The sequence below is a fragment of the Leptonychotes weddellii genome, chromosome 5 (assembly GCF_054177405.1).
Source record: "Leptonychotes weddellii isolate Sample4059 chromosome 5, ASM5417740v2, whole genome shotgun sequence".
Classification (NCBI taxonomy): Eukaryota; Metazoa; Chordata; class Mammalia; order Carnivora; family Phocidae; genus Leptonychotes; species Leptonychotes weddellii.
The window spans coordinates 88044217-88057384 of NC_138373.1; the positions used below are offsets into that span (position 1 = coordinate 88044217).

The 13168-nt window shown below is 38.5% G+C and overlaps 2 protein-coding genes across 2 annotated transcripts in view; one reads left to right on the forward strand and one right to left on the reverse strand.

Moving 5' to 3' along the window:
- ITPR2 (inositol 1,4,5-trisphosphate receptor type 2) overlaps positions 1-13168 on the reverse strand; it is an 838078-nt gene that overhangs the window by 801572 nt on the left and 23338 nt on the right. The gene's annotated exons all lie outside the window — the stretch shown is intronic.
- The window catches only part of STK38L (serine/threonine kinase 38 like), a 76592-nt gene that overhangs the window by 45713 nt on the left and 17711 nt on the right, over positions 1-13168 (forward strand). Inside the window, exons 2-3 of the mRNA XM_081820503.1 lie at positions 8101-8245; positions 11708-11759. Coding sequence (XP_081676629.1) covers positions 8112-8245; positions 11708-11759 — 186 coding nt within the window. The 5' untranslated portion in view covers positions 8101-8111. The remainder of the gene's footprint in view (positions 1-8100; positions 8246-11707; positions 11760-13168) is intronic.

Consider the following 13168-nt stretch of genomic DNA (forward strand, 5'->3'; position numbering starts at 1 on the left):
ATTTTAAGAAATGAATTTATTTTTAACATATACCTTTATACTTCAATATATACCTTTAATATACAGTTATTTTGCAGTTTTCCCCCAAAATACTGTCTTTTAATCTTGTTTGATATCCATATATCCATATATGTATATTCCAAATTTTTACATAATGATATGTAGCACTATTTTTACTGTGATTTTTTTTTTTTAAGATTTTATTTATTTATTTGACAGAGACAGAGACAGCGAGAGAGGGAACACCAGCAGGGGGAGTGGTAGAGGGAGAAGCAGGCTCCCCGCTGAGCAGGGAGCCCGATGTGGGGCTCGATCCCAGGACCCTGGGATCATGACCTGAGCCGAAGGCAGACCCTTAAAGACTGAGTCACCCAAGCGCCCCTTATTGTGATTTTTTAATACAGTTCCTGTCAATTCAAAGATCAGATAGTTATTCATCTATATTTTCTTGTAATTTTTTTGAAGTTAAACTTTTCTTTTTACTTTATTTCCCCTTTTCTTTCCTTTTTTTTTTTTTTCTCTTTAGTTTTTATGTTCACACTTTTGAACCGTTTGAAATTTATTTTGACCCTTGGAGTGGAATGAACATCTGGCTTGCTTAAATAGATAACCAGTTGTTCCAACACCATTAATGGAATAATTCTTCCCTTCCTTCCACAATCTATGATTAGATTTCCTCATAAAAAGGCTAACTTTTTTTTTTTTTTTTTGGATCAAGGTATTCTTAGGTATTTTATGAATGTTGTTCTTCATCCCCTTCTCTTTGCTACTTTTGGGAACAGGATTATTTTTTCATTTCTAAATGTAAATCTTTAAAATTCACATTTTAAAGCATAAGTTTTAAACTGAGTCTGATGATATAACTCAGACAGAATCAGACTTGAACTTATTTTCTTTCCCTACCAACTTAGATCTTCTCATAATTCCTATTATTAATGGTATCACCATTTACCCGCTTATCCCAATCTGAAACCCAGAGGTAATTATAGATTTCAGTCTTTCCAGCTGAATATATGAGCCCCTCTTTTAATCTTTTCTGCTACTATCATAAATTAGGCCCTCATTATTTTGTACTAAACCAAAGATTGTGATTTCAGATGCTTACCAGAAGCAGGTAATAAAATGTGTGAAGGATGTTGGGCAAAAGGGAATAGAAAGTTGATGGACTTGGGCAGGATGTCCTCTATTGCAGGGGGGCTGCTGCTTTTCTGTTCCAGGCAGTCATGTGGGCTCATATTTGACCGAGCTGATTTTTCAAGAGGACCAGAAATCTGAATTCTAAAGTGAAATCTTCTAATATTCTAAGTCACAGTGCAAGCCAAACAAAAATATGACTGCAGGCCACAAGTTTGTAACCCATGACTATTTATTATTGCGTCCCCTTAACCTGATTTACATTCCTTCAATCTAATCTACTCCCAGCCTTGTTGCTATCCTCCCTATACTAGCATTCTTTATCTGAAGTGCCAATCAGATAGGATTTTAGAGGTAGTTATGTAACCGAACTAACATGAGTTAGCTCCTTGGTGACTTACAGATAGAAACTACATCAGGTAGAGTTGTCATACAAAGTCAGCTTTATTTGCAGCAGATAAGGAGATCATGGGGAATAATTTCCAAAGCTGTGATTCCCCAAGCAAGTGTGAACGGGTTCCTTTTATTTAGGGTTAGGATGAATATTTAGAAAGGGGATCCTTGTCATCGTATGTACAGGCAGGGTCACACGTGTGCCTCAAGGAAACATGCCTATACATACATTGTATGTTATGTTAATGAGGCCTGTGCTCTTTCTTGGGTGGGGAATTTAGCATGATAATGAGGTAGAGGTCGCTGTTGGTCACTACATGGTCCATTTGCACATGCACCTGTGTGAGTTGGTGGATAAGCTCAAACTGGTCTGGGTGGCCTGGGCCTCTGGAGCTCTTCCCCATGGCAGTTGTTATAGCTTGAGGGGTAGTTTTGGTTTCCATCATGGGATGCTATGCCCATTGGGTCTTTTGCCTGAGTTGAGAGATAACCTGGAAATAAGAACTTAAGGAAAATGGGGGACAAAGGTAGGTAGGTACATGCAGGTGGGCAGTAGAGTTCAGGTCTTAGGGTCTTGCTGGTGACAGGACTTTTAACTGCATTAAAATATGTACCATTCTTAGGAGAGTTCTTGATACTTGGGTAATAAGCCCTCAGGAAATGTTATTTGTTGGCTGTTACTTTTCACTTGGTTAAAAGCCCTGAATGGCTCCCATTTATGCTTAGTATATTTTAACATGGCAGTAAGGTATTTTATTATGACTCTTATCTGTCCTTCCACCTTCATCTTCTGCTATTTCACTGAATATACTCAAACCATGTCTACACTCCTGTGTGTCAGTCTGTTTCACACCCTTACACTTCTTCCTCCTCTGCCCTGTTCATCTGACTTGTGAACCTTTAGTCCTGCCCACCCACCCCAAGATTCAGTTCAAGTATCTCCTCTTCTATGAAACCTTTGACTACTCTTAAACCCTTGGAGAGCTAATTTCTCCTTTCTTTGCATCCCCATAAGATTGTGAACTCCCTAAGGCAGGGACTAAATTTTATCCGTCTTAGTATTCTCCATAACGTGTGCAGTGCTGGCACATAGTGTAAACCCACAGGATATGTTAGTTGGAAATGATCCAGTCAGTAGGAGTGAGTGCTGCAACTCGAGCCTTCACCGGACCAAATTCCTTATTCTTCTGAATGTACTGCCCAGAGGAAGGAGACTGTGGCTGCTCTATGCTTAGGGACCTGGCATATATGGTATCCAGTCTGAGGACCTGTCGTAGCTTAGGGCATTATGGTTGCATTTTCTACGTGCATTTAGAAAAGTTTTCCGGGGCGCCTGGGTGGCTCAGATGGTTAAGCCTCTGCCTTCGGCTCAGATCGTGATCCCAGGGTCCTGGGATCGAGTCCCACATCGGGCTCCCTGCTCAGCGGAGAGCCTGCTTCTCCCTCTCCCTCTGCACCTCCCCCTGCTCATGCTCTCTCTCTCTCTCTCTCTCTCTCTGTATCTCTCTGTCTCAAATGAATAAATAAAAAAAAAATCTTTAAAAAAAAAAAAAGAAAGAAAAGTTTTCCTACTCCAAGGCAGTATGGTAGCATTAAGGATACTCATTCCTCTGACATGTAGTATGTGGAAACTAAGGTGAAATCCCCAGTTAAGTAGTGTGTTTTGCCAGTCAGGTAAAGCAGTTCTGTTTTCCTACTTCAGAAGTTTGATGGTAAATGGTTGGAGACACCACATCTATTTATAGGTAGCTTGAGTGCCAGATTTGTTATCTCCTTTCCCCAGGCTTGATAAATGAAAGAATGTTGGACTTAACTATTGGTAGCGTCTCCATTAATGAATAGGGGAGTCTGGAGAAAACACGTGAACAGGAAATTCAAGGGCACCTAGTGTTGTTTTTATCAGTCCAGGAATTCTAGACTTGCAAATTGTATCCTGTTCTTTTTCTGACTAAAGAAAGGGCTTTAGTAAAAGACAAAGGACAGTGTTAAATCCATTAGAGGAATAAATTTGCAATATAATAAGTGCCAGTCATATAGATCATTCTTTGTAATAATTTGGTCACTTCTGTTCTTGGTTTTGTTTAATTTGAAAATTTTAAAGCCTATTTGTGTCTGGTTAGAAGGAAATTATTTTTTCTTGTTTTTAAAGCTAATTTCTAAAGGATAGTATTTAATTAAGACTAAGGGTGGGACTTTGGCTTTTTCTGCAATTATATCTCTCAAGTAGTGTTTTTTTCCTGAAGTTAACGTAACACTAAATGATTCTGTAGTTTTTAATCCAAAGGAAACTATTACATATGAAACATACAATTTCAACTCCATTAAATTTGAGTTCTGTTACCATCATTTACTGAATGCCTACTATGTGCTCAGCACCTTGCCAGGTGTTGTAATACTTTCATTACAAAGACGAATACAAAGGTGAATAGGTTTTGCTCTGATTTGTTTTTTAAACACAGTATACATACTTGCAGGTATGTATGTATAAAGCAGAGTGGAAAGAATTAATCATGATTAGATGATATAGTGTCTGGAAATTGTTTTTCGTTACTCAACATCCACCTTTGGATTTTGGAGTTAAACTCATTACATCTTCTTATGATGGGAGAAACCTGATTTTGTGTTTATCCTTCTTTTATAAAGATCTCAGGTTCTTACATTTTTATCTAAAAAAACTTCACATTGCTCTGTACTGTTGATGCACACAATTACTGATGTTTAGAATTGTTTTGAATTGCCTAGCAATTTTTTTCATGTTTCACAAAAGTGTCCCTCAAAGTTTTGCTCAGTAATAATTCTGCCCATATCTAGCTCCTCAATTTTGCTTCATTCTGGGAGAGCCCAGTCAGCAGGAGAGCTTAATGCTGGCCATCTCCAGCTACTTTAAAGTACCGTGGGCAAGATAGTGATCTGTCTTTTATTTATTTATTTTTAAGAATCTGCCTTAGTCTGATGCCATTAAACATTTAAATTAAATAACAGTTCTCTTTGTTTTGATGCCATGCTCACCAAGCAATCTTCTGATCCTAATTAAGGCTTTATATCTAGCTTGCCTACATAAGGATGGAATACATTGGCCAGAAGATGCAAGTCTCTGTTCCTTGTTGCTCAAACTTATTGTGTAATTCAGTAAATTGCTATTATGTCATACATATCAGTCCCTTGTGAACTCTGTTAGGCTAAAGTAGCTTCCAGAATTTGTTTGCTCTGGGTCTCTGGAAGCTGAAGGCCAGAGCTTGCTCTACGAGGTCCCTTGGCAGCCAGTCAGCTGCCTTACAAGGCCATTCCCTGAGTTCATCACACATCTTTCTTTCTGACTTTACAAGCATTACTTAGGTGTTATTTCTTTGTGCTTTTATTAGGAGGCACCACAGAAGATTTTGGTTGGTTGGTTGTTTTTTCACCATTCACTTTTTGAAAGGAACATACAGACCTTGGACAGCCATAGTTGGGTCTTGGCCTTTTTTCCTCCTAGGAACTGGCAAACCAATTTGAAAATTCCTTATCAGGTACAGATCTTCTGGACAAATGAAAAAACACTATGAAATCCTTGGGTATTGCTCTGTGTTGGAGCTTCTAAGTTTTTCGCGCTCCCCCTCCAAATGTTGAAAAAAAGTTACAGGCACTTCTTTATTTGTGCTTTATGAGAATTATCTATGAACTTAAATTTCATATGCCTAAAGGAAGCTCCTTAGGATACTAGTGCAGATTTTATATCTCTCCCCTTTTTGAGGATTTAAGATGCATATTAGCATATTAAAGATGATGAGAAGTCTTGAAATAAGACCCTTGTTTAACTCTGTTTAATTTTAATTTCCTAAATTTATTTGAATTCCTCAACTTCTAGTCCATCTTCCTCGGCCTTCCCTCCATCCTCAGATCCCAGTTATGTGGGATTCACGGTGTCTGCTCTATATCCTGCCTGTTCCACTTTTCCTTCTTTGACTTTTCTACATCTCATCCTGAAATACGGAACATGAATCCATTGATTCTGAGGTTTCTAAAGATGGTGTCGCAGCATTGCCTTAGCTGGCATTCCAAGAAGAGCGAGATCTGAGTACTCAAAAGTCATTTGGCCATGATAATTCTTGAGTTCCATTTGTTTTTATTTTTTTATTGTTCTTAAAAATAATATTCATTATGTTAAAGGATTTAACACATTAAAAAATTAAACTAGGTGCCTCAAATTATGTCTTACATTTGTATAAGCCATTGTGGCTTTGCTGTGTATCATCTCAGATGGCCTTAGACTACACCTGTGAACCAGACAGAGCAAATACTATAAAATCCCTCTTGAGTTCAGTGTTCTAGTGATTCGAATAAGACCTTACGATCATTAGCAGCAGGGTCTGGCTTAGGTCTCGAAATTTCTGACTCCTAGGTTCAGTAATTTCTTTTGCTATAGTTGCGTATTAGCCAACCTTTATAGTGTATTTTTTGCCAATTGTTTCAGCTCTTCCTCCACCCCCCCCCATTGACAGGTTGACTCATTCATTCATTAAAGCCTACTATGTGTCAGATACAGTGCTATTGTGGTGAACACTCAAAAATGAATGGGGAAAAATTCTTGCCCAGAGGTGCTCCTACTTTAGTGGGAGAGAGAAATGAGTGCTTAAATACCAGTATCTGAGATATATTGGTACAGATGCTAGGCAACACACATGGAAGAATACCAAATGTTACGGCTCTTTCAGTAGCAAATGTTAGAGAAGTCATCACAGGAAGACTTGAGCTAAACTGGATCTTAAAGGTCAGAAGTGATTGGGGATAGGTCATACAAGGGTTTGGAGGCAGGAAAGAGCTGAGTATGTTGGGAGAAGAGGGGGCGGGGGTGGGGCAATAGAGAAGGCTAGACAGGCAAGTTGGAGACAGCACTTGGAGTTGGATCCTAACTCCACAGCACACTAGCCTTGTGACTTTTCTGAGCTTCAGTTCCTGTTGTGAGGAGGAAATGCACTCGTGCATAGGAAGGGCCACTCTCTTAAATCCTCTGGAGAAAAAAGGGAGAAATCAATGAATCACATATCGTACGATTCCTGATAGGTACAACCATTCAGTGTCTGTGAGTTGCCTCTGTTTATCATGCCAAGCTAATTTGATTTGCTATGGGCAGTGAGGAGAAGTGAATTGATTTTAAACAAGTGACACGATCAACTTCTTATTCTAAAGATCTTTAGAGTAGTCAGCAGAGGCACAGGTTTGTGAGGCTAAAATAATAGATTCATGTTTAGACATAATGACTTTGAGGCTTATGCAGTACATTGAGGTATAAAGCCAGTAAGAGGGCAGTGGAACCAGGAATTTGCCCGAGTTAAATTGTATACTTTCAGCCTATACTCGACTTGCTTGACACTGAAGAATAAGAAAGGTCTTTTGGTTCATTCCATTATCCCTGGAGTCTACTGAAGTTCAGGTGCATACCCGGGGTCTGTATCTTCACGTAATTAGGGAGAGGTGGGTGTTGGGGAGTAGGTATCAGGTTTGGGGGAATGCTTTCCCCCAGTGATCGTAATAGTGCAATGTTGGATGCTTACTGTTGGCAGTCTGGATCTTCTCTAGGTCTGTTATGATCTCCATCCAGATAAGCAAAAACCTCTTTACTGTATGAAACCATTCTAGTCTTTTTCGGTCCTGATGTAGACTGTAGGAGACAAGTCTCTTAGGGTCAGTGCCCACCAGTAGCAGCCACCACAGTTCAGTCTGTCCCCTGCCCCCCCGCCTCCCACGAAGCAGCCATTTTGCTACATTCCTTGTCTTATTGTCCAAAGTATCTTCTTCAAACCAGTACTTCAAATGGCTGGCCCAGTGGTTTTTCGAAGTTGGCACTTAAATGGCTTTAAGTAGACACACATTGCCCAGTTAAGGTCCCAAAACATCCCTACTGTCACCTGCCTTGATTCATTTGTGTTTTCTGCCTGATTCCTATGGACATTTGAGTGTCATTTGGAAATGAGATGGACCTCACAGTCTGGAGAAGTACACCCGACCTTGTTACAGCGCTTTCTGAAATGACAGGGTTCAGAATGAAATAGGGCAACAAGGGCTCCATTCAAAGGGGCTTGTTTTTAAAAGCAGTTTACCCGTAAAGCGTATATATGTAAGAATTGCTTCAGACTGATGTTTGTGTGCAGATTTGATGCACTGCTTCATGTTTCCTAGAATTTCTATGGCAGAAGTTACTTCTTACTATTTAACTGGACTACATGAACTCTACGGAGACTTACGTTTAGTGCAGGCATAGGCATTAACAAAATCTTGTGGATTTTATTTAGTGATCGAACCTATTGTTTTGAATGCTTGTTGACTACAACCTTCTGTATCAAATGTGCCCGTGTTGTGTGTGGCCTGGTGCTTCTTGACTCTTACTCACCCCTGGTGGTGTGAACACAAAAATAATTTCTATTGCTTCCTCTTTCTTTACTAGCATTGTGTTATTTATAATGTGAAAGACTTGGAAGTCTCAATTGTTAGGGTAGAATTTTGCTGAGCAGAAATTAAACCATCTCCAGAGTTTATTATGAGGGAGAGAAAGTGTTTTTCTACTGACCAATTTGTGTTTATATGTTGTTTCAGTTTCTGTTACTATGGCAATGACAGCAGGGACTACAAGCACCTTTCCTATGAGCAACCATACCCGGGAAAGAGTGACTGTGGCCAAGCTCACGTTGGAGAATTTTTACAGCAACCTAATTTTACAGCATGAAGAGAGAGAAACCAGGTATAGTAAAGGCTGGTCAGAATTTTCTGTTTGGTTTAATAAGCCGTTAGGTTGCAAGTGGGGTGTAAACGTGTTGTCCATTAATAATATAAATATTGTGGATCCCTGTATGCTGTTTTTAGGTTTCCTATACTGACAGCGTCTCTAGTTATTTTCGCAGCATGGTTTCTTGTCCTGTGCATCCATATACTTAAATCACATGTCAGCTGATATCTTCAGTAAAACATGTCCAACCATGAAATTATGATATATCTTTATACTTTATGAATAATTAATATTATTAATTATCCAAAAACATGTATAGAGTGTAAGTGGAGGTAGAAGAATAAAAAGATGAACGACCTGTTATTTTGCCTTCAGAAAACTCTGAAGAGGGAGATAAGGCCCATAAATATTACATGAAAGAGTGAAAAGCATCACTAAGAGAAGGGCAAAGAAGGGAGAGATTGCTTTTGACTAAAGTAACTGGGAGGGCGTCATAAATGGTAGGGGCATTTATCAGGGCTCTCAAGGAAGAGTATTAATTATACATGCATTAATGGGAGAAGAAGGAGATATAAGAGCCGGAGGAAGGATATTACATACAGAAGAAATCGCCTTTGGTGCTGGGTCAGGCAAGAGCCAGTCTACCTCGAGCTGGATTTCAGCATTTCCTGGGAGCCTTAGATGCTTTGTTAATGTAGCTGTTCTCATGGGAGTAGAGAGCCTTGAAGATTTTTGAACAGAATCAGTGATCATGGGTGTTTCTCTAGAAAAGTACTTTAGTTGTGATGTACAGAATGGGTTGTGGGTGGAGAAATAAGAAACAGGAAAGGCTAGTGATGTAGTCCAGGCATATAGAAAGGAGGCTTGAATTAGGATCGTGACAACAATAGAATAGAACTTAGGAGCAAGAAAGATTGACAGAAGTGGTGCCTAGCTGGGTATGACATGTTGGACAGGTCTAACTACGGATCAGCCAAGCTGAGCAGAGAATTGAACTAGAAAATAAAACTTAAGTGATTATTCAGAAGTCAACCTAGAGACACAGAGTCGGAAAATATGAAGGAGAATAACGAGTAGAGCTAACATCTTTAACCAAAGTTCCTAAAGGAAGAGATGAAAGAGGCTGGAGTGGAAGCAGGTTAAACTAAATTCACCATCAGCAAAACTTCCAGAAGATTCAATTTAGGCTGAAGGAAAGCGATCACGAACAGATCTAACTGTAAATGTGTGGATAAATCTCAACACGAATAGCATAAAAACAAAAACAACAATAATGATAATGTCTTATACATTTTTAAAAGTAGAATTAAAATATTTTCCAGCGGTGGACTATCAGGAGGGAAGTAAGTATAATTAAAGTGTTCCTAGAGATCTTTGTATCTCTGCTGTAGAGGGACAACATACAGAGGGGCTAAGGATTGATTCATTTCAGACTAATAGAGTTTATAACTTCCAAACTAGTAGAGGGGAAACAATGGAATGAGGAAAAAATCCTGGTTCAAAATAAGGCAAGGGAAAAAGAAAAACTAAAACACCAAAAAGTCGACACAAATAGAAACCACACAATCAGTTAGAAATGAATCCAAACGTATGAGTAATTATACTAATTGTAAATACAATGGAAGTCTCTGGAAATCATCCAATCACCAAGGGAGAGTGAACAAAGTAGAAGAGAATCAGGGAAAGAAAGACTGCTTTTTTAGAAGGCAGACGCTGAAGTTATGCATCAGAATTTTGAACGCTCCTTGTCTTTTCTTGATGAAATCTTTCAGTAATTCAGTTTTGCCCTCTATTTCCAAACAAAGGAAAGTAAGAATAAAAGTATCTGCTGTTATTTCAAGAAGAAAAAAAAAAAAAAGGCAGTCTCAGCTTGGTGCCATGGAAGTCGTATTTCATATTTCAGCTCATATTTTCTAAAAGCTTATACTTTAAGACTACATGTGATGAATTTTTAAGGCTTAACTAATTGGATAAATACATAAGCCAAATAAAGTACCAATCAGAACAAAATGTCCAGGGCATTTAGGAGGAACACTGTTTTCTTTGCAGGTACAAGAGAAGCCACAGGTCTTCTCGTTTAGATATGGTAGAAACGGATGAAGGTTACTGCCTCTCTCTCCAGAGTAAGGGATGATTTCATGAAGTGGTAGTCTTGGCAACAGTGAGGAAGGGGGGCAGTAGAGATTTGACAGAAGAATGAAGTTGCCTATATACTGATGGACCCTCCCAGGTTAGTGGTCCTCCTCCACTGTGTATTCTGTCTGTAGAGGAGAAAACTCAGAATCCTTCAACAAGCAGCTCTGCAGGGCCCAGAGGGGCATGACGACAGGCACAGAGCTTGCTCCATTCTAAGGGTTGGGCTTTGGAAAACAGTGTGTAAATAAAAGATAAAAATGAGCAAGATAAGCACAAAGGTGTGTATTACAACTGTTGAGGAAGTAGGCAGGTGTCATTGCCATTGGGGTGCTGATTTATGAACAGCCTTTAGATATTTTTGTTATGAATTTTCCATAAGAATAATGGGTTAGGAAAGAGCTTACCTATAGACATATTATAAATGACAAATGCTGAAAAATGTATACGATGATTTCAATCCTCAACCCTTATATTTCCATGTAGGTAAATCTGGAAAGTTAGTCTTATTCTAACATACTCCAAAACTAATTAGGAAGAGCTCTCTCAGGTTTATCTTTAGGAAAAACCAATACAGTAGAAGTAAAATAATGAATATTCAGTTGGAAATGAGTTGCACAATTTGTATCACAACCATCTCTGTAGTTACTAGTTACTTCATCCACCCAACCCCTCCCCTTCTCCTCCACATCCCCCTGCAGTGCTTAGCTTAACTAACTTCGGCGGTGTCATTTAAAAATGACGAATAACTGGACTTGGCTATACCTAGAAAAGCAAATGTTCTGGTGGTTAATTTTTTTTTTATGTACAGTTTTTGAAGAATTAGAATAAAATACACTCAATTGCATTGAACATTTTTTCTTGACTGATTAGGAAATCAAGCTTAGACTTTAAATGAAGGACTTCCATAAGCTCATTTAGTTAATAAGTATTAGAATCAGGGTTCAAACAGGGATATCCACCTTAAATATTTATACTTTTAGTCACTGTAGTTACTTTTATATGCTTCTAATGTAAACACTGATAAATGTTAATGATTTTGGTGGTTTGAATATTAGACAACAGATTTTCCTTATTAAAACATTAGTCACCTTTGCTAATCATTGATTTAAGCAGCGTTAGAAGCAAATTTTTCATTTGGCCAATATGAGAAAGTGAAATCTGTGTTGGGTTTATATTTTGAGAAAGAAAACTATTTTTAATAATTATTTTGATTCAACTTGATTTTTTTTTTTTTTTAGCATAGCAAACTGAAGTGGTAAACTCGAATAAATAAGTGAATATTTCTTAAATGGGAGTAGTTAGGAATGTATTTAAAATTTAAATTATTTTTTCTTTGAAAAGGCAGAAGAAATTAGAAGTGGCCATGGAAGAGGAAGGATTGGCAGATGAAGAGGTAATGTTAGCTGTAATTACTGTGACTGTAGTTAATACCATGTACTTGAAAGTTACTAAGAATGGATCTTAAATGTTCTCACTGTAAAAAAAAAATTACTTATATGAGGCGATGGATATGTTAACTAGCCTTATTGTGGTAATCATTTCATGATATGTATGTGCATTAAAACATCCCATTGTAGACCTTAAACTTGCAGTGTTATATGTATGTCAATTATAGCCCAAGAAAGTTAGTTGGGTGGGGGGGGACTAATTACTGTATAATGGCAACCCCAGTGACTTTTTCATTTATTGATATCAGATAATTTTATAACTTAGGTAATGTGGATTTCATCATTTGAATATGGGCTTCTTACTTTGTTGCTATGATGGAGATCTTTAAAAGGAGGCAGCTTTTTATTGTTTTAAATCTGAGAACATAGATTTAGTGAACAGGGTCTACAGTATCCTAAGTGCATGGGACAAGAAAAGTGGGCTCCAAGAAGAATCAGTGAATCGCCAAATCTTCTCACATTTTTTCCGAATATTTCTTAAAACCATCCAGTTCTCTAGTCCAGTGCCTCTCCCCTTCTTTAAATTACTGTGTGTTTCACTTGAAGAAAAACTGCCCCCAGCTGGGCTCTCTTCCTGCAGTCTGGGCCCCACTCCCACCCCCAGGTTTTCTGCACACTCCACCCAGAGTTCTATCTAAAAACGGGTTTGATCACATCACTCTTTTGCTTAATACCCTTCATTGGCTCCTGAGTACTCTCGGATGAGGGTAGACTTTTAACATTAATGTGCAAGAGCCTTCACAGTTTGGCCTCTGCGTTCTCGCTCTAGCCTCATCTCTTGTCCCCTACCCCCATGCTGACCACCACTACTGAGTTACTTTAACTTCCACGCTCTTGCCTGTGGACCTTTCATAGGCTATTTCTGTCGCTTAGAACTTCCTTACTCTTGCCCAATTCCCTTTATTCTTCAGGAAGCTCTGGGCCTCACTTCGGGCCTCAGTTCCACTGGGAAATCTTGTCTAATCTCTTGAGGTACTCTTCCTACATTCTGCATGAACACCATTCCTATCCCTGTGGCAGCTCTAAATATCCTCTCCCCACAGTAGAAACTCCGTAATGTCTTATTCAGCTTTATACCTCCAGGGATGGCGGAGGGCTATAGATATAATAATTATTTGGTGACTAAAGAAACAATGACCTTTCCCTCAAGGAGTTTACCAGTTACAAGGAGAGATGATGTATGTGTGTGTGTAAAAATACATATACATGATAGAATGTGGCAAACTTTGAAAATACAGGGATTTTCTATATAGGAGGGATCAGAAAAGGTTTCATGGAAGAGGTAACAGTTGATTTCAATCTTAGAAAAATAGGTAGATTTACATTAGAATCAAAAGATAAATACAAAATAATT